Source organism: Oncorhynchus tshawytscha, linkage group LG16 (genome assembly GCF_018296145.1).
Source record: "Oncorhynchus tshawytscha isolate Ot180627B linkage group LG16, Otsh_v2.0, whole genome shotgun sequence".
Classification (NCBI taxonomy): domain Eukaryota; kingdom Metazoa; phylum Chordata; class Actinopteri; order Salmoniformes; family Salmonidae; genus Oncorhynchus; species Oncorhynchus tshawytscha.
In genome coordinates this window covers 12769648-12792508 of record NC_056444.1, presented here as the reverse complement: position 1 = coordinate 12792508, position 22861 = coordinate 12769648, and the positions used below count along the sequence as shown (strand labels likewise).

The following is a 22861-nucleotide window of genomic DNA, read 5'->3' as shown; positions in this document are numbered from 1 at the left end:
TGGATGGAGGTTGGAAGAGGAGGTTTGAGCCGATTATGTCCTATATATTTATAGTCATGGTAAAGCAGCCGACTATGCCATATATATTTATAATCATGGTAAAGCAGACGACTATGCCATATATATTTATAGTCATGGTAAAGCAGCCGACTATGCCATATATATTTACAATCATGGTAAAGCAGATGACTATGCCATATATATTTATAGTCATGGTAAAGCAGCCGACTATGCCATATATATTTATAATCATGGTAAAGCAGACGACTATGCCATATATATTTATAGTCATGGTAAAGCAGCCGACTATGCCATATATATTTATAGTCATGGTAAAGCAGCCGACTATGCCATTTATTTAATCATGGTAAAGCAGACTATGCCATATATATTTACAATCATGGTGCCATATATATTTATAGTCATGGTAAAGCAGCCGACTATGCCATATATATTTACAATCATGGTAAAGCAGATGACTATGCCATATATATTTATAATCATGGTAAAGCAGACGACTATGCCATATATATTTATAATCATGGTAAAGCAGACGACAATGCCATATATATTTATAATCATGGTAAAGCAGACAACTATGCCATATATATTTATAGTCACGGTAAAGCAGCTGACTACGCCATATATATTTATAATCACGGTAAAGCAACAGACTACGCCATATATACATCAGTCATGACAAAGCAGCTTATTGCTGATTCTATCCTGGCTAGGTGTGTCAGGGATCCCCTGGCGACAAACATAACAAACATAACATATCAGCACGCGAGACGATTTGACACGCACTCATCTGCCCAGCGCAGCACAGTGGGTTCCTTGGGATATATGGGATGAGATATGAGGTGTTTATGGAGGAGCTGCTATGATGTGTCTCCTGTGGATTCTCAATGGGGGAGTGTTGGTGGTAGATCTGAATGTCCATCATTTCTAAGGTCGACCACATCCCGTAAACCTAAAATGCCCCGTCCCAAAATCAGCCTACATCCTAGGACACCTTTTCTTGATCTGAAAAAAATGGAATGGTTGGAAGCAAGATGAGGTGGCGATTCAGTGGACAACATGGTGTTTTGCTGTATCACTCTCTGAGATGGCAGGATGTCATGGACGGTGTGTTTTAAAGGACAAGTGTAGCAGGGCAGAAAATGGAAAAACCAGACACCCAATTACACCTGTCACAGTGGGCACCAGGCGTGGCGAGATGGGCATGGGGCACAGGGGGTGGGAGGGGCCGGCACAGGGGGTCCAGGGCTATGTTGCTTCCAACTCCCATCCTCAAACACACACACACATACACACATACACAAATGGATGAATATATGCACAACGCACGCACTGTGATAGTTCGCTCCCTTTGGTAATTTGGGGACACGCTAGACACTCACGGGCAATTTTGGTTTTCACTTTACCAAATTTCAGAATTTCAGAACCAATGAACATTGTCAACTTTGATTGATGCTGGCTGCAGAGATATAATAAATGGATGTTTATCAAGAAACAGATGAATGACATGACAATTAATTGATTTGGATTGATTTGATCGATGTGCTGCTACAACAGCTATGAGTCTTTGGAGAAACAGAGAGAGAACCGTCTCAGGTAAACGTAAACAATGCAATTTAGGTCATAGGACAGGGGTGTCAAACAGAAGACGTAGAAGAACTAGAACTAACTTTCAGTGCGGTCCTCCAGACCTCTTTGAAGACCAAATGCGGCCCCCGGGAAAAAATTGTAATGTTACTTTGATAGGCTCTATCAAATCACAGAAAGGATTTCATTAGTGAAGCTCATGTTAGGACATGGAGAAAAATCTAAATTTGACTACAAAATGGTGTTTGTAATCATTACACGGTGGTAATGAAACTCCATCATGAAACTGCATGCACGGTTGACATTTACTAAACCGAGGAAAAGTGGCCCTGTGTCTAAGGGACCATGGTTGCCGCGTGCACTCCGCGTGCACTTTAATCAAACAAGCACACACACATGCACACACACACACGCGCATCCGCAAATGCAGGCAGGCACACACACAAGCACGGATGACACACACTAAAACCACACAGCCCTACAACCCAGAGGAGTAGGTTCTCTTGTTTAACATGGACAAGGAGATCTCCGGTTCCAGTTGGAGGCTGACATTTATACCGGGCTCAAATCACTCCTGCTGTTTACATTTCTAGTGTTACACATCTGGGCCCTCTCCATCCACACCGACTCAGGAACCAAACCCGCAGGCTAGCTTTATCTAGTCTTTTTATCCAGCTGTATGGTTAACTGTAAGATGTTGTTTGTGACTAACTTTTCAATCAACGTGAAAGTAATAACATCTTAAGGACTCCAGTTGGGCATATAATTCATCATTGACTTTACCTAGTTATACTAAACAGAAGGACAAGGCTTTATTCAAACTCATCTCCCTCTCTACTCCTCCCAGGTACTCAACCTCTTCCTAGCCTTGCTGCTCAGCTCATTCAGCTCAGACAACCTCTCAGCACCTGATGACGACGGCGAGATGAACAACCTGCAAATCGCTCTTGGTCGCATCAAAAGCGGCATGGGCTGGCTCCGAAGCCAGGTCGGACACTTTTTTCATATGTTTTTATTTAATAATTATGATATCCTTTTTGTACTATATAGTGTGGACAATTACATAGATTCTAGGTAAGATATGACACAAAATGTACGACGGGGCAAAATAAAACAACCAATAACAACCAAACAAACAAATGAATCACCAGAAAAAAAATTAAGTACATACAAAAGTACAAGTTCAGCACATCTTGTAAACATAGTTCATTACTTCATTGTAGATCTGCGACTTCTTCAACGGCAACTTCAAGAGGCGACGGCAGAAGAGAAAAGAAACAAAGGCCATGGTGAAGCTCAAGAGGCTGAGCCACGGTGCTCCGCTTGGCGAGGTGGGCAACGGGACAGTGGTGACGGTGGGGGGAGGGATCGGGGTGATCGGGCGCCACGGAGAGAAGATATTGGTCCCGGACATCGATGACAGCTACATGACAAACCCCAATCTGACCATCAGCGTGCCCATCGCTCCTGGCGAATCAGACGTGGAGTTCCCTGAGGAGGATGATGATGATGAGGATGAGAGCGAGAGCTCGGAGGAGGAGGAGGAGGAAGTGGAGGAGAGCAAGCAGGTAGGATGGGTTGGTGGTAGTGTTGAGTACCGATATTGGAAAGTCTATAACAATATCAGCTGCATCTTTGCGATACGAGCTATTCAGATATTGTTATCTCCTCATAAACTAGGTTTCCATCCAATTGGCAAAAGATTTTTAAGCAAATATTTTAAAATCTGCATTAAAACAACTGACTTGCTGTGGATAAGAGGCTGTGCGTGATGATGTGGTAACTTTTGCGGTTAAATTCCTGTGTACTGAATACAAAATACAAGTTAAATATGTTTCCATGTGTTTTCAACTCTACTGATGGTTTTGTCACCCAAAAAAGTTGCGTTTTATAGCAAATGTACCCCCCCCCTCGAGCCCTACACAGCTGACTCAAATAACCAACTCATCATCAAACTTTGGTTATTTGAATCAGCTGTGTAGTGCAATTTATTGGACAGGAGCATCAAGCTCATCACCTTGCACTTTCACCACCCTGTGAAGTTCATCATAACTGATTTGATCAGTAGCCTAATAAACTGCATGTCCTCCCCAGTTGTTGTAGGAGGACCACGCAACATGGCTGGTTATCATATCACTATTTGTGAATAAAATGCTTCCATCGCCATTTCTTGCATAATTAATTTTACAGACACAAAAAGATCCCACCTTGTCTAGCGGATTTTGTTTTGTTGACATTTGCAACGTTTACTAACCAAATTTGCTGTTTCAATCAGGCCCGTCGTAAAGAAATGGATCCAACATGTACTTTACGCGCATAAAAAGGTTGGATGGATACCTGGTTAGTTAAGCTAATATTTTCTACTTTTAAGTGATGCTCCAGAGCTTTTGTATAATTTCAGCCAATAGTTTTGAAAGTATTGCTCACGAGCCAAAATGGGTCCCCGAAAATTGTGTTCTACGTCATCCATTTCGTATGATATGTTACGTCCTGCAAAGAAAAAGTGCAATTCGTATGATGTGTTACATCCTGCAAAGAAAAAGTGCAATTGGTATGATATGTTACGTCCTGCAAAGAAAAAGTGCAATTGGTATGATATGTTACGTCCTGCAAAGAAAAAGTGCAATTGGTATGATATGTTACATCCTGCAAAGAAAAAGTGCAATTCGTATGATATGTTACGTCCTGCAAAGAAAAAGTGCAATTCGTATGATATGTTACGTCCTGCAAAGAAAAAGTGCAATTCGTATGATATGTTACGTCCTGCAAAGAAAAAGTGCAATTCGTATGATATGTTACGTCCTGCAAAGAAAAAGTGCAATTCGTATGATATGTTACGTACTGCAAAGAAAAAGTGTAATTCGTATGATATGTTACGAATTCTAATTGGTACAATATGTTCTCAATTTGTAAGTACTTAAGATCCTGGACTGCATCTTTAATTAGTAATTGACTCCAGAGTGCAGACTACTGGTAGGAATGGAATCGTGACAGAGTTGGATGGGCAACTTTGATGGGGTGGGGGCCACACAAAATCCGCAGTTTTTCACAGGTCTGCGTACCCAAATGTGCATAGCCACTACCACATTGCGAGCAAAACATTTTAGCAGCCCCCTTCTTGACAGCAGAGAGACATTTTGAGTTATTTTTACTCATTTTACCATTGCGCGTAGTGAAAATATTGCAGTATTAAAGCTAGTTTTCTGCAATTCTACACATTTTGCTATGGGGCGGAGACAATATTTTGCAATTGTATAATTAATTTCATGCAATTCTACACATTTCTACAAATGTTTGTAGTTTTTAATATGATATCTGATTGAGACTGACTAACAAAATCTATTCCCCCCCCTGACAGTAACATGGCTAATTGAATGACTATCAGTGACATAACAAGATAAAAACTACTGATGCAAAACCATATTTCGAAATTGCATCTTGCGGATTCTACTGTTCCAACTTGCAACAGTAAGTTTTTCCCCGACTAAGATGTAAAAAATATAGCATTTAAAAAAAAAATTAAAAAAAATCTGAGGGCCTGTTGCCCGCTGCCCACCATTTGTCCCTCCCTGTTGTACAGGTATTATCATGTGTGCTTCTCTGACATCAGCTCAATCATGAAATGGTAGAGCTGTGCTGTTTGTTTGTGTCTACTAATTGAGGATCAGATAGATTAATTAATTATTGTAGATCTCTGTCTCTCTCTCTCTCACTCACTCGCTCTCTGGCCCGAGAGGTTACTTAGCTAGGCTAATAACTGGAGAGAGAGCCTTAGAGGGAGAGAGAAAGCCTTCTCTTTTTCTTGCTCGCTCTATCTCTCATGCTCTCTCTCCTTCCTTTCTCTCGCTCCATCCCTATCCCTCTCTCTCCCTCTCTCCAAGTGAGCCACTCCAAGCCCACGCACAAAGGCTATTTTCATGCCTTGTTTTGTTTTCTCGTTTCCTCCAGAGCAATTTGGCCCCAAGCGGACTCTTCCCAAAATGGATGCCCTGTCCAATTTGACCCCTTTCTAAAGATTTATACTACTATTTTGGCAATTGGGTCCTTCTTCCATTTGGTAACAATGGCCCTCTATATTTCCGCCCAATCAGGAATATGGAATTAGATCCTTAAGGGCAAAGTGCATTTGTTTGCCTGCATTTGTCTTTAACGTTACTGTGTCTGCATCCACTATAGGAAGCTAGATCGTGTGCCGTTACTTTGTTGTCTGGGGGTTATGGTCAATTTCAAAGATGAATTTATGTTGATAAGGAGGCATGTGAAATGAGCAAGGCTCCATGAATAAATGTAAAACTGTAATTGAACTTGTTAAAATAGTTGAGGCAAGGAGAGAGGGAGAGAGGGCTCGGCATACCACCGGTGTGTACTACAAGGTTGAAGTATATAGAGCAATGACTGTTTTTGGGAACATCATGCAGAATGACCAACATGTAGAACAGGTTGTTGAGGGAGAGAGAGTGAGAGACAAAAAGCATCTGTGTTCTCTTTCTTTCTCTCTCTCACTCTAAACCGAGATGACTGGTTTGTTTCTTTGCACACCTGTGCTCCAATCAGTTTTAAGAGAGCGGTTACGTCTTTCCCACCTGCTTTAATCACACGACGCACCTGTCTTCTCATCTTCCCTTCTCTTTTTCCCTCTTTTATCTCTACACTCACTCCATCTCGGTACACCTGCCCGTCCACCCACTCACTCTGTTTTATCTTTCTCTACACCTGTCCTCTCTCAACAACCTGTTCTGTACATGTCTCCATGGAGGCTTTATCAGGTTTCCACGTTTGTGAAATGTTCCCTAAACGTTTGCTGTGGCTCAGCGTGTAGATGATCATGGTGGTGTGCCGTTCCCTCTGTTTCCCTAGCCAGTTTCCCATGCAGACAGGGATGTGGCCCACAAGGGAAAACATGGCATAAAAATCAACTGTCTGCATCTATTCATGTAACCGTGGCCTCGGATGCGTGCCTGTCGCTATCCCTTGTCAGGAAAAGGGCAGCGAGAGAGAATATTGCCCTGAAACATTAGTTAGCACCTACAAGTGAATTAGAAACATTCAAAACAGGGCAGGGGTGATGTTGTGGATATTTCTGTATGTTGTCGTTTGTATGTGTATGTTTTCTATTGTAAAACAACAAAAAAATAGAAACATCCAAAACATTGGAAATTAAGAGTTTCATATAGGTTAGCAGCAGGAAACAAAGTGTCTCTGCTTTAGTTTTTGCTGTGGAGAGTGTGCAGCGGAGGCAGACGTGGCTTGTCCCTTTCACAACTCCTTAACGTCAAAGCGTGGCTAGGGGGGAGGAGGAGGGGGGGAAGCAGTGCTAGCACACATGCAGACAAACCTCCCATATGAGCTGTTATGTCACTGCCGGCTGAAAGACTGGGAAAATGTAGATGGCATGTTTTAACCTCTGACCCCCACCTTACCTCTTCCTCAGTCAACAGCCTGTCTGTCTGATTCATCACTACAGGGGGCCAAGGCCAGGACCACTTTTTACACCTCGGAGGGTGTGTGTGTGTGTGTGTGTGTGTGTGTGTGTGTGTGTGTGTGAGAGTGTTTGTAGAGGCTGGAGCTGTTACTGACCATTTCCTCACACCATTGAGCCATTGTATATCGTAACCATAGCTTGTAAATTCAACTCTGTCACTAGTGGCTTGATAATGTTTTAGCGGGAAGCCTATGTTGATTATCCCACTAACAAGGTTATTGTGCAAGGCTAATCCTGTTAAACATAGAAAGACCATGCTCACGTTACAGTGCTACACTTCCTGCCAGTGTGCTTAACTTTGACTTCTGCTAACCCAAGGTTAAATACCTCAACGTGCTCCAGATAGAACATGAGATTTGTTTGGGTTGAACTAGTATTAGTAAACTAGTTGAAACCTTCAATCATGTTCCTTTCAGTGCTAGTAAATTATGCAATTTGCACATTATTAGCAATTCACAGTTGAGTCATTTAAAACGTTCTGATTACCAAAGTAATAGCATGGAATGAAGCTACTGCATGTGTTGGCGATCTATTCTAAGTGGCGTAGTGGTACCTATAAGGGGTACGTCTCTGGCAACAACGTGTCATTGTCAGTCTTGGAGAAGAGCAGGAAGTGTGAGGTATGAGCTTTGGCTCTGATGGCTCGGGTCCTCCAGGGACCAACGGTTGTGTAACGCCGCACAGCTGTGTCCGAACGCAACCACGGCAACAACCAGGGCCGCCCCAGATCCCAGAGGAGACTTATGAGGAAATGGGATACATGATGAGATGAGACCTTTTTTCTGGTATAATTCATTGACTGAAAACATCCTTGAAATTGTTTTGGCAGGGAATTTCTCCTAGCATGTCAGTGGCTCTTAATGTCTAAATAAGGGTTGGGGCCAAGCCTCCTCTGGGAGAAATGGGTATACGGGTTTTTGCTCCAACCCTGTTGTAACACATTTGATTCAGCTTATCAGCCAGTCAAGGTCCTTGTAAGCATTAGCATCAGGTGGGGTAGATTAGGGTTTGGGGGGTAGCTCCCCAGGGGAGCCTCCATAAGATAAGGCACTTCCATGCAAGTAACTTTTCATGGCGGGTTAGGAAAGCATTTTCACCAACACCTAACCGTAACCTAATTCTCCTAACCTGCTACGTTACTTCTCCTAACCTGCTGTGTGAGTTCTCCTAACCTGCAGGAGGGTTTTTGCTGCACCCCAGACTGTTATGGGTAGTGATGATAGAAACAGTTGTCGTTCATATTGACATTTACGGATACCTCCTTATTCATACATATATTACACTGCCAACTATAGCCACTTTACAGACTTCTCCCTGATGCGTTCTATAAAACATACCTCTCCAATTTTGGCTAGCCAGTCCAAGAAGAGTGTCACTCAAGCAGGGCATTTACTTTGGCAATTTCTCTTCTATCTTATTGTGTTGCTCTTTGGGACCCCTTAAATACCTCATGGCCACCCTTAATGCCTGACACTACACCATGTGTACATGACCCCTGACCCTTAACCCCCTTTAACACCGTAGAGGAAAAGAGACTACCCGCAGGTGGCTTCTGACAACAACACATGGCTAAACATGCATTCAGGGAGTCCTGTTTCATAGAGTTGGGTGTGTGTGTGTGTGTGTGTGTGTGTGTGTGTGTGTGTGTGTGTGTGTGTGTGTGTGTGTGTGTGTGTGTGTGTTGCACACGCTCGTGTCTAACTCTTGTTAGTTATCCATTCTCTCTCCAAAGGGGCTATTTATAGGACTGTCATATGGGGGGGGGGGGCAATGCCCCCGGTATGTGTATCAGGACCGTGGGGGTTTGTGAGTCCATCATCGGTGCTTTTACCAGACATAGCTGACCTTGTCACAGTAGGGCCCCCCTTAGCTGAGCCTGACGATTCTGTAAAACCCAAAGGCTCATGGGATGCCCGCATGACAGGTACTGTCCATCTGATGATATGTTGTTACAAGTCTGACATAGGTATGGCATGACCAGTAAAACTCAAGAAATGAGATGACATAAAAGGTTTATCTGTTTATTTAGGAGGAAAAAGAAAAGAAAGCTTCATAAAGTTGAGCAGGACAATGACTGTACAGTATTGGTTTTAGATTGATGTTGTAGTTATTGTCGGGCATTCGTGGGTTATTGGCAGCGGTAATATAATACTGATCCTCTAATGCCCAGAGAATGTGAGAGCGAAATTGGAGTAAAGATTGTTTGTTGAAGGGCCGCCTCATTTTATTGTCTGTACAGAATGGCTGTATGGCTGTATTGGACAGTTGAGAACATCTACTGAACTGTTAAGTCATCCCTCTCTCTCAGCGGTGCTCTCCAAGGCTAGCATCCTTGAGGGTGGAGGAAATGCATAGGGAATTACAAAATGAAAAAATATTCCACCGAACAGATGAATTAAGGTATGGATTGTGCTCCACTTTAGCCCACTTTACAAATATAAAAACATTGGCCATATTTCAGTTTTGGGGTGGACCATCCTTTTAAATGACACATGGCCATGAAGGATATGAATTAAAGAATGATTAAAGATGGAGAGCGTTGAGGGTTCTATTATGCCGAAGGCTGACATTCGTCACCCTGGAACTTCCTCTACCCAGACTTTACTCTGTGTTTATGCATGACTGTCTCATTGACTCTGGTGTTGTCACCTTACCCCAGACACTATGATACACCGTGAGCAGTCCACAGAGTCTCGGTGCAAATAGGTACTTCAAAAGTAGATCCATTATTTTTCCAGGTGCATAGAATGGAATGGAAAACCACTGGCTGGAATGTGATTTTAACCAATCAGCATTCAGGATTAGACCCACCCATTGTATAAAATGGAATGGACACTAGCTGGAATGCGGTTTTAACCAATCAGTATTCAGGATTAGACCCATATAGAAAGTAAATAGATCCTGTATATAAATCACACACTGTTGAAGACTGAAAACCTGTTGGAAAAGTTTACATGTGTGTTCAATAGTGTTCAATAGTAAAATACAGGTTTTACATTTTTTTATTGTCCAACTATTCATAATTTTCCCTACATTTGGGACTGTTTTATCATGTGAGTTACCCTTACAACAATGTATTGCACTGAGACATATTGAAAAGAAGTGCAATCCGGCATTATATATATGTAAATACAACCCATCATCATTATCCTTATGGAGGTAAAATGGTCTCTACATTCAGGAGAAGATCCGTGTCAGGGGCTCACGTCTTTGTTGTTGGCCTCGTACAGTAAATTGAGATGTTCCAGCTTGGTAAAACACGAGCCTTTGAAGTAAAGAAGGGCTTTTTTTCCTGCTCCTTGCATCCTGTGCCTTTGCATCCGGTCAGATGTGGTTTGTGAAGGTTGATTACGGATGATTCCTTCTCCTCAGTAGAGAGGTGTCGTCAGACAGGACGCATTTCAACAGTTAGTCTCTAAGAGAGTAAGGCACAGCGGCCACTTGTCAAGAGAGATCTGCTTTGTCTTAAAGTTCCTCTCTCTCTCAATCCATCGCCCCCCCCCTCTCTTCTCTGTCTCTCTGTCTCTCTCTCTCCCTCTTCCCCCCCTTTTTTGCTCTTTCTGTTGCTCCTTAGTGCGTTCTGTGTTGTGCGTACATTGGATTTATTGAACATATGCATCAAATTGTATGTGTAAATGGCTTGACAAAATGGTAGCAGAAGGTGAATGTTGAAGTTTTGTTGCGTACAGTACATATCCAGATGATGCTGTGATCCATTTTGCCCAATGACACTGTGGGTGTGTTCGAGGCTTTAGGCTTCACTCATCATCTCCATCAACATTCCCACTCTGATATGCACTCAAACACACACACACACACACACACACACACACACACACACACACACACACACACACACACACACACACACACACACACACACACACACACACACACACACACACAGTTAGGGTTACTGGAAGTGTGTCTTCAAGTAGATTGGTCTTGTATTGCCTCAGTGTTTACTAACAGGTGAACATGGCAACCTCTAGCTTTTTATAGTGTATGTGTGAGAAAACAAATATCCAATTTAATCCCAATCTAGAGAGTCAAATCAAATGTTATTTGTCACATGCTTCATAAACAACAGTGAAATGCTGAATTTCTTTTCAAAATATCCACCTCTTCTACACCTCTTCTGTCTATTAAAGGCTGATGCTATAAATCTCACTCCAGATCAGATTGCTTGACTTGAAATTTACCAGATCAGATTGAAACAAATGCTGCAGATTAAGATGTGCTGTAAAATACAATACGATAAAAGCCACAAAGGAAATGCCAGGTTAGATGTCATATTAGACATACCCAGACTTTATAGGCACCAGAATGTGAAAATCAAATATGTCCAGAGAGAATCGTCATCATGACAGTAGTAGTTATTCATTATTTCCTTCTGAATGGTTTTCATAGATGGAGAAAAAGACGGAACAATTCTCTCTCCATACCTACCAGATCACCAATATATCAATGGTAATATATAATATCTATTTTCATCTAACATGGCTCTGATTGGTTGTTTTCCTCAGGTAAAGGATGACATCAGCCTTTCAGAGGGCAGCACAGTTGACCTGAGGAAGCCAGGGGAGGAAGAGGATGAGTATTCGGAGATGGCCGAAGAGACCATGGATCCTGACAATTGCTTCCCTGATGGTAAGCTTATCCGTCCTTTATTTAATCAGGTGAGTCCCTGTTGAGATTCTATTGGTAAGGGGTGTGGTTTCGTAATCCACTTATGACACCATGTGTCAATAAGGAGAGAGGACACCATTATGTTTTCGGTAGAACATCTTTGCTAAAATTAAACTGGTAGAGAGCATTATGGGTACTGTAGTAATTCCTGCTAAAGTACATCATGCCATTATGTACAGTAGCAGAGATACTAATCTCTTTTTCAAGGGAGCTCTGGCGCAAGAGGTATAAGCATAAACAGTCATGCAGCTTAATATACTGTGTACATGCACTAATAATACAGTATACTGCAATGGTACATAAGTAAAATACAGGTAAAAGACAGGTAAAGAAAGACATGTAAAAGACAGGTAAAAGACAGGTAAAAGACAGGTAAAAGACAGGTAAGCACATTTAAGGAATATTATTTAATGTAATATTATCAGCAGCATTATTTTCTACTGTTTGGGAAAAAATAAGATTTAGACCTGAGGTTCATCCGTATACTGTATGTGGAAATGGAAACAGAACAGAAACATGTCAAACACGTCAATGAATGTGTTTCCATCAAACTTCAAATGTGTATATTAGTATGTCATGATAACTTTGCAGTCCAAACTAAACATTTGTATATTTTTAACAGTTTATGTTAGTATAGGGTTTGACTCACTCTCCCTGTGAGCCCGAATCTAAACATTTATTTGGGACTATCCAAAATGGTTGGCTTTTGCTTCAAGTGGAGGCCATTTGATATAAAACATTAAACAATCAAGTGACATTTCAAAGGGTAATGGCGCATTAAATTGAATGTCCTGTGTCAGCAGAGATTTGAAAAGGCGTGTCAGGCACAAAATGGACTCTAGTTAATTTGATGATGACTGACTCCCTGAATTCAATTTGGTCTCTACTAATCAACCCCCTCAGACCGTCTGAGGTAACCTAGTAGGCTGGACCAATCACGTGATGCCTCCGAGACAATCGTGGTAATTCTCTGTACACTGAAACAGTCAGCATTGGCTGAGTGTACATTGAAATGGTCAGCATCTTTGGAGGTTGTTCTAAAAAGCTTTCAACATGTTTATTTTATAGCGATAACATCATTACTAAAGGTCTGGTAATTGTTGAAAAGTACAGTATTTTTAATCTAGATTTGATTTGGGGATCACGCTCTTTCATTACACGTACACTGTGGTTGTGAAGTACTTTAATTCTAAGTGTTTCTGGGTTCAATGAACAAGAGGTGTTTCCTGAATGCTGACACTGATAGGTATTCATTGAATAGAGTGTGAATTGTGTATGAGGTATCATATTACTATGTACGTGTTCCTTCGATTACACAGGAAGTCTAAGTATCCGTAGAAAAACAACCAGAGCACCATCACTACTTTAATAACGTGGACTACAGTAGAGGCTGAAACCCTCTATTCCTTTCAGAGTACTACCTCAGAATGCTAGTAAACTCAAAGGTGTGGGTGGTGGATAGTTCAAATCAGAGGACTCTATTAAGGTTACGTCATAATATCCTAAATGCAAACCTAATGGTTTGATTACCTCACCATGGAAACCCATTTGTGTTCCTTGGACGTGACCGGGACTCTGATCCCACCAGTACCGCAGGCTCTTAGTGACACTGATTTATTATCAATCATATGATACTCACGGTAGACTTAGCCACGGCCTGTTTGTTAGGTGTGGTGCCAACACAAAAGCATGTGCACCCTGGAAAGCCCAAAAGGGCATTTATAAACCGGGTGGTTCCAGCCCTGAATGCTGATTGGCTGAAAGCCGTGGTATATCAGACCACCCGTATACCACAGGTATGACCCAACATTTATTTGTACTGCTCTATTTACATTGGTAACCAGTTTATAATAGCAATAAGGAACCTCTGGGATTTGTGGTATATTGGCCATATACCACACCTCCTCAGGCCTTATTGCTTAAATATAGTATAGTTAAGCCCAACACAAGCATGTAGTAAGTTGTGATTGTGTATCTACACCTTCAACACTAAGAACACTATATGTTCCTGTGCTTCCCCAAAATGGGAATGGGATGAAGCAGAAGTACTGTCACTGGAGAGTAGATGAAGAAGTGTTACATGGCCACATTTCACACATTTCTGGGTTGCGTAAGAAAGACAAAATATTGGTGTTCCGCCATAAAATAAATGAAAACAGATCAATCACGGAGCTACGTACTGGGACGTTACAGCTGCCTATCAATTCCTCTGTCTCTAGCCTAGCGTGGGGCTTTTCACCGGACAGGAATAGCACAGCAGAATAAAGTCAAATGGTGATAATTGTTGTTGCTGTTGTTACTGGATTTAACCATTCAACAAACGTTGGTTAAAGCGAAAAGAGACTGACACCTAGGCTACATGGCTGTTGCCTCCCTGTTGAAAGAAACATGGAGTAGTTTAGGGTCAGGTTCAGCAGGGTCGTTTCACAGCTAGAGGAGGTAGCGCTAGCATTGTAGTTTGGCTGGCGGCAGGCACTTTATATACATGAGGACCATTGTTTACATTTGAGGCATGTGCTTGGGGCAAGCTCATGTCACATTGGTTTTGTCTCCATGTCTCCGTGCCATGACTAATGGTTTTTCACACAAAATGGCCGCCAACCTAACAAACCACAACTCTCTGGACTTTTCTAACGATAGCTCGAGGGACTAAATCATTAGAGGGACGTTACTAGGGCTGGAAATTTCCAGGGGGCTCACAATGAAATATCACAATACTTAGGTGCCGATACAATATGTATTGCGATTCTCAAAATTCTTTCAATTAAAATGATTCTTTATGTATTGCAAGCCGATACTGCGATATTGCTCACTATATGTCTGCTGCAGAGAGACGAGAGAGCATGAGAAAATTTATTTGATCAATCATGGAAATGAAAGTGCTGAAAACATGTTGGCTCACTATTTAAAAAGAAGGAGAACAAGCTATAGGATGAAAAATACCAGCATTTTGGCGCAGGTAAACCTGACTAGTGCTAGCTAATGCTGCCTAGCAAAATAAAACAAACCTATATAATATCTTCCAAAATAAGTAACTGTATCGATTTCCAGGCCATCAATAGACTTTACAGTAACTGAGCTAAATGGACAAACTGTAAGAAGAAGGCCTGTCTTCACCCTGCGTTAAGATTCTATCCAGCTCCCTCAAGCTGACGTGTACTCAAACATGCGCAAGGTTATGCGGGCAATTCATGGCGTTTTACACCCAGAGAAGAAATAGCAGCATTTCAACACAGGATATGTGCATTATTTGTACTCTCAAAGAACAAAAAAAAAACATCCCTTAGGAAATGCCTCTACTCCGAGGTCTGACCGTATATCGACCGGATGATAACTGTAAATGCCTTGTCAAAGTCAATAAAACCTCTTGATTTCTTGTTGATGGCCATTAATTGCTTGGCAGATGTCAGTGCCAGGGCGCTAAAACGTCCGCGGTTTCCAAGAAAGAGCCTGGGATCATCGTTAGAAATTGAGTTGCAAGTGGTCCGTTACCATAATCCCATCATTATTAAGTTTACAGGCAATAAATTCATTTGGACAGGGGGCTCAGATGACGGTTATGGAGGAGCTGGGTCGACTCTGCGGCCATTACGGGTTGACGGCTCAAATGCGATTTCATAGCAGCCAGCCTCAGCCATTGTTCTGGCTGGAAAGCTTTTAAAGAGTAATTGATACCAGGGAATATGTTGCTCCAAAACTATTGTCGAGATCAGCAAAGACACTTGGTCTTTATCCTCCTGCCAATGCTGGAGAGCTAGTATAAATTGAATTAGGCAAGTCAGTTAGGAACAAATTCTTATTTTCAATGACAGCCTAGGAACAGTGGGTTAACTGCCTTGTTCAGGGTCAGAACGATAGATCTTTACCTTGTCAGCTCAGGGATTCAATCTTGCAACCTTTCGGTTACTAGTCCAACCACTAGGCTAAGGTGTGCTAGCTAGCTAGCACTCACATGGGCTATGATCTCTGTAAGTTCACTACTTCCTGTCATTACTTCCTGTTTCATGTGTATTAAGATGAGTTCGCAGAAATACTAATTGAATCATTAAATTAATGGGTAAAATGTTGGCCTTGGATACATATTGGAAAAAAGAGACATTGACATTACAGTACACTTGTCAAATACTTCCATTCTCTCTCTCTCTCTTTAAAACATTGATGAGTCAATAGATTAGCCATTTGCACACATACAATGTAGTAGTCATTCTCTTTTTCTGTCTCTCTTTATCCCTCTATCTCTCTCTTTCTTTTTCCCTCTCTCTCCCCCAGTATGCGTGCGCCACTTCCAGTGCTGTGACATCCAAACCACGGCGGGCCTGGGCCAGGCATGGTGGCGGTTGAGGAAGACCTGCTTTCAGATCGTGGAGCACAGCTGGTTCGAGTCCTTCATCATTTTTATGATCCTGCTGAGCAGCGGCGCTCTGGTAAGCAGCGTGCATGCTGGGTAGGGGTGGCGGGGGTCGGGTCGAGCAGTCGGCCCTGCCTGCTGAATGGTCAATATGCCAGGCCAGGCCACCCAGTGTGGGGTGAGACTGGGGGGGAAACAGGGGATGACAGAGATATCCAACAAGGACAGTTCCAAAGGGGTTCTTCCGCTGTCAACATAGGAGAACCCTTTTGGTTCCAGGTAGAACCATTTTTAGTTCCATATAGAACCCTCTGTAGAAAGGAACCTGGAACCAAAAGGGTTCTACCTGGAACCAAAAGGGTCCTTCAAAGGGTTCACCAATGGGGACTGCCAAAGAACCCTTTTTGGTTCTAGATGGCACCTTTTTCTTCTAAGAGTGTAATATGCTGTAAGTAGAGGCTTCAGGCTGTGTGTGATGCTTAGGAATAATCTCTCTGATCATACAAGTTGTTTGTTACCGCATCTCTTTTTTTATTGCTCTTTGTCTCCACAGTTAATGATTTACAGTTAATGATTTAAGATCCAGGCTATTTAATAAGATAATAATAAGATAATCTCATCAAATAAGTTAGCCAATAGACTGCTCAAAATCCCATATTTGATGTCGGGAGGATGCTAACATGGATGGCCGACTCTTGATCAGCTTTTGTGATGTGCTAACCTTGGCCTTAGGTTGTAATAACACTAACACTATGATGGGCGTTATTTCCGTGAGCCCTTGTACCGTATTTCCTAGACAGCACCCTACAAGCCCCCAAGGACTAACTCTAAGACCATGTGTTCCAGGATGCAGCTCACAAACGAGGTCAATCACTCTTTCACCTGCTATTACAATCTAACACCAAGGTTGGCAGGCATGAAGTGCCCAACATAGTAGAGCTAGCTGAGAATGTCAAGCAGGCGAAATTGAGATAAGACAAATTGTGATATATATATATATATATATATAGTATAAAAACATTGAAAACAAAGTGTCTATTGCAATAAATTGGGCACACAGAAACAAGGAATGATTGGTTGAGGTGCAGCTTTTCATTGCATCTGCCTGGGCCCTCTCACTCCTCATCGTCCTCAATTTCCTCCTCCACAGTGATGTAGTGCATGAACAGATATGCAGCTGAGAGGAGTCAGATCAATGATTAGTCAAGCCTTCTCCGCTCTCCTCCTAATTAGCAGTGGATTGGTCGGAGCGTGCCCAAACCTCAGCTGTGCTACCAGTGCCTGCCCCCCCCTTCTCCCTCCACCCCGCCCCGACCCCTAACCCATTTTCCATCCACCCCCCTACTCCTCAATCTCTGTCCAAGCAGATTGTTGTTTCTCCTGGGCCTTTCCCTGTCAGTGTGGGCCTTCTCCTGGGTATTGCCCGGTGATGGGTATGCAGGCTAAGCCTGCGTGGCGTTAATTTAGGGTGCATGGCGGCATACCTCATGAGAGTAGAGCAAACTTTTTCCGATGGCGACGACGCGTCTAGCTAGAGAGTGCTCTTGTTGCTCAGCAAAAGCACTCCATTTTGTTTATTTTCCTCTGATAGCACTTTCCTTATTTTGCAGAAAAGCATGCAGAGGCATATTCCATGTGTGCGGCATGTTAGTCATTATGATAAAGAATAGATACTGACACAGTGATGAATATTCCTGTTGCTTTACTGTGCAATGTGTGTGTATATGACGAAGGTATAGTTAATGACACAGCCTGTATCGCCTGCTTATTATGTTGAATCTATAAATATCATCACATTTTTTTATGTGGGTTAAGCCTGACGAGGACATTTGGGTTGAAACGTTAAACAACAGGAGAATTCATCAGTGTGTGAGTATCTATTATTTCCTGAGTTTATTTTTGTACCCAGCAGCTACAAGTCATTGGATGTGCGTACGGTACATTATACAATACTGGACATTTTACAACTCAATGTTCCTCATTCTAGAAATGTTGTCATCTGTAAAGACCCTTTGTTGTTCTCATTCAACTTTATTATCTGAGTAATAACTGTGATGCAAAATGCCTCAATAAATTATTATACACTGTTACATACTGTATAAATATATCATTTTTCCGGTTGTGAAATAAAATCACTGAAAGGGTTTCATGTAAAAATAGCATGTGGACTTCCCTCATGGGTACATACTGTTACGAAACCAGAAACTAGCCTACTGGGTTTGCTGCACTCGTTATGTCTAGGGGTCTTAGGCCCAGCTACATGGTCTGTAACCTGACTCATTATGTCTAGGGGTCTTAGGCCTAGCTACATGGTCTGTAACCTGACTCATTATGTCTAGGGGTCTTAGGCCCAGCTACATGGTCTGTAACCTGACTCATTATGTCTAGGGGTCTTAGGCCCAGCTACATGGTCTGTAACCTGACTCATTATGTCTAGGGGTCCTAGCTACATGGTCTGTAACCTGACTCATTATGTCTAGGGGTCTTAGGCCCAGCTACATGGTCTGTAACCTGACTCATTATGTCTAGGGGTCTTAGGCCCAGCTACATGGTCTGTAACCTGACTCATTATGTCTAGGGGTCTTAGGCCCAGCTACATGGTCTGTAACCTGACTCATTATGTCTAGGGGTCTTAGGCCCAGCTACATGGTCTGTAACCTGATTTGATGTGTGCATAAATGTGAGACATAAGCATATGCGACCAGGTGTTCAGTGCTTGTGCCCAGAAGACCTTATACCTCAGGTCCAGGGCCAGCTCAGTCAGGACTCCCATTGTCAGCCAGTCCAAGCAGATTATTATTTGTTCAGATGGTGACGTAAGTAAACATACAAAAAGAAAACTACAAGGAGGCATGCCTAAACTAAAGACTCAATTGCCACCTAAACTAAGTCAGCAGCCTCACAGCCATGCCAGCTGGGACACTGACTGACAATCACCTTAATTGGCAGCACGTCTGTGCAAATAAAGGCTTGGCTCAGCATCTAAACCAGTTGCTGCTGCCACCTGGGGATGGAGTGTGGAAGTGTATCCTGGTAGTGTGTTTGTCCGAACACTAACCTTCCCCCACATCATAACAATACATACTGCCAGTTTCTAGTGATTAGAATAAGACACTGATACACACAGTCAGTATGTATGTCATTAAGATACTGCATTAATATTGCTATGGTAAGATTGATTGCCGAGTGATTACGAGACTAGGGACGTTCCATAGAATTACAGCATGAGACTAATTGCCTATTGACTATTTTAAAAGCCCTAATCATGGCTCGTCTCCCCATGTGTCTTTTCGAAGGCCTTTGAGGACATCTACATCGAACAGAGAAAAGTGGTCAAAGTGGTGCTGGAGTACGCCGACAAGATCTTCACCTACATTTTCATTCTGGAGATGCTCCTCAAGTGGATTGCATACGGATTCAAGAAGTACTTCACTAACTACTGGTGCTGGCTGGATTTCCTGATTGTGGATGTAAGTGCCATGTTTATTTCCAAACCCTCAGACATGATGTTGAGACGATGAGGTCATTTGCTAAAACGGCGGCCCACTTCACTTGATTGTGTTTTATAATCTGGTCAGACGCGATCAATCGATCTGTTTGTCGCATGCATTCTGAAAGCTCTGTGACTTGGACAATGTGGAATCCTGATTTGTCTTGTCTTACTCTGTCAATAATAGTTTTCCAACACATTGAACATTATTGAGGCACTTCACATTCTGGATGGCTTGGCTGTCATGCCAGACAGTCATAGGGCCGGATTCAGAAAAGCCTAATCCCAAATTAATAAGGATGCTGAATGGAGAATATTGTCAGGGAATCTTAATCTGTATGTGGGAAAACTGCTCATAATGTACAGTATGTACAGGATTAGGCACATTTCTGGAATGCTCACCGACCTACTGCTGTTCTCAAAAACGCTTTGTCCAATCAGTGCAGCCCTGTAGCGAGTCTAGCAACCCCACAATCCCCTGGGTTCATACGTCACTTATTTATTACCACTTTATCCTCGGGGAGAAACATGAGAGCTGAGTTCACGTCAGTAGTTTGGACATATTGGTCTGTGGCAGAGAGTCTTTAGGCAGAGAGAGAGCCTTGAGCAATTAGTGTTTGCTCTCTGCACACAGACACACCGCACAAAGGGAGGGAGAGAGATGGCAGGGGGGAAGGAAGAGAAAGAGTGGTGGAGTGGGAGAGGGTGGAGGAGAGAAGAGAGAGAAAGAAAGAAAAAGAGGCCAGAGCTGACTAGATAGATGTAAACAGCATTTTCCCCCCCAGGGAAATTGCTCCGGCATGGCTTCATGTTTTACCATTGCCATGAAAACTGCCAAGTCAATACATATTCCCCTTACACAGCTTGTTGGGACTATTTCTAATGATAGATGATACCTTTATGCATCTTTTTTTAGGATGTGCAGCAGATGTTGTTCTATGTAATCTGCCATATTGCCTGTGTTTCTTCAGCGCTTATAATTTCCTTTTGTTCCTGTAAATTGTGAGACGAAGTGAATTGAAAAGATAACCAAACATGGAATTCAAAATGATCATGCCTTCCTATTGTACACGGAAGTAATGGAAATGTGGCGGTGGATTCATACCACTGGTGGTGATGTGCAGTTTCCTCCTGAGTGATTCAATATTCTAAATTCCTGATATAGATTTGGAGGGGAAATCACAATGTGTACGTGTGCTTGCTGAATCTTTTTTAAACACCCTCACCGAAGTGTTATAATTCATACCGAAACAGTATGCGTAATGCCAAAAGGTCTCCAAGTGCTGAAGTACCAAACCCTTTTGGCAAGAAGATCACCAGTGGGTTTACTCCCTCTGTCCATCTCTGTGTGCTGCGCTGATCGTGTTCAACAAAAGTGTCATGATGTATTAATTTTCTTACACCCCAAGGCATAAGAGCACAAAAAGCCCCTGCTCTTGAATCAGTGATTCATTTAAACAACATGACGAAGCACAGATGTCTGTGAACCTTGGAGAATCATGTCAGTCATTTATCTGATTGGTGTATGAGTCTCAGACAGTCCATGGAGGGCAGTTGAATATTAATTTGTGAGGGGCAAAAGGGAATTCAAAACCACCCACTTTACTACATTCAAGTTTGCTTGTGTAAAAACCTGTATGTATTGGATCAGTCTGTACTACATATTTAAAAGTAAGTAAGTCATTTGATTCACTGTTGGCAAGATATCAGTGATTGGCCTGTTGACCAGTGCCGTCAATGAAGAGCAAATTGGCATCCACGAGTCCTCAGGACCCTATGAGCATTGTGGTGGCCCGGTTTGCCAGCATAAGGGGCGGCAGGGTAGCCTAGTGGTTAGAGCGTTGGGCTAGTAACCGGAACGTTGCAAGTTCAAACCCCCGAGCTGACAAGGTACAAATCTGTCGTTCTGCCCCTGAACAGGCAGTTAACCCACTGTTCCTAGGCCGTCATTGAAAATAAGAATTTGTTCTTAACTGACTTGCCTAGTTAAATAAAGGTAAAATAAAATAAGGGTGAGGCCCAATCTGACCCCTAAACACCACCACTGACCATAGACACCTAGAACTGTAGTTTCTGGTTGGCTTTTGATTGACCTCTCTTACACAGATCAAAGCAGAAGTTGTGTGACCATTCTATGTTCTGCTATGAAATAACCGAATTTTAACATTCTATCCCCTTGAATATTAAAAGGACAACCTCGATGCTCCCACTCTGGGTTGACTTATAAACCCTTAGTTGCTAACCGGAGGGACTTGCCAGAGTGGTCCAGTGTTCCTTTTCAGGTACTGTGTTGACATTTCTTTGAACAGGTTGTGGCAGCCCCCCTAACCATGTGGGTACTTGCCCTTTCTTCATCCTCCTAGGTGTCTTTGGTGAGCCTAGTGGCTAACACGCTTGGCTACTCGGACTTCGCTGCCATCAAATCACTTAGAACCCTCAGAGCTCTGAGGCCGCTAAGAGCACTGTCCCGATTTGAAGGCATGCGGGTAAGAGTCATCTCTCCGCTCTCTTTTCTAACTCATCAACTCCCTCACTCCTGATGTCTTCGAACCTTCTCCTCTGTCACACTCTACCTCTGTTGCCACCCTTTCTTTTCCTTTCCAGAATTTTCACAGTTTCTTTTTAGAATACTCATATCTCTTCTTATGGTGTTATAATGCCATCAAATCCATGAATTGCTCATCTCTTAATTCTCCAGCTAACGCCACTAATCCCTAGCCAATCTTTCCCTTGGAGCCAAAAGTGGCAATATTAGCACAAAGTGGCAATATTAGCATGAAGAGCTAATTATGTTTTCATAATTACCTTCAACTCTCCCCTTAGCATGACATGACTACATCATTATCCAGATTATCAATTTGATCAATTTGGATAAGCTTTATTTCATATTAAGCTTTATTTTGTGGTCTTTTTTTTTTACCTCAACCTTTCATAGTGAAATCATTATTAGGCCCCACATCACCATTTAGGAATCATCAAAACAGGTAACATATACCAAATGTTTACACCATATTTAAGTTAGAACAGAAAATTGCCTATTGTCATCACATAATTTCCAAGTAAATCCTTGACAGAGACGGTAGGGTCTGAAATTGACACCCTTGAGCAATAATGACTGTAAAAATAAATGCTTCAAATACTGAGGATGCTCCAAAAAAATAGGGAAATTATATTATTTTATACTAATTCAATTGCTCAGAGAATGATTTTGTTTAATAACAATATATATACATAAAAAATCTCA

The 22861-nt window shown here is 42.3% G+C and overlaps 1 protein-coding gene across 2 annotated transcripts in view; it reads left to right on the top strand.

Moving 5' to 3' along the window:
- Positions 1 to 22861, top strand: part of LOC112232686 (sodium channel protein type 4 subunit alpha-like) — a 216767-nt gene that overhangs the window by 168916 nt on the left and 24990 nt on the right. For both annotated transcript variants that reach the window (XM_042298800.1, XM_042298799.1), the window contains exons 17-22: positions 2456 to 2596; positions 2832 to 3176; positions 11617 to 11740; positions 16049 to 16203; positions 19424 to 19597; positions 21981 to 22103. In XM_042298800.1, the coding sequence (XP_042154734.1) occupies positions 2456 to 2596; positions 2832 to 3176; positions 11617 to 11740; positions 16049 to 16203; positions 19424 to 19597; positions 21981 to 22103 (1062 nt within the window). The remainder of the gene's footprint in view (positions 1 to 2455; positions 2597 to 2831; positions 3177 to 11616; positions 11741 to 16048; positions 16204 to 19423; positions 19598 to 21980; positions 22104 to 22861) is intronic.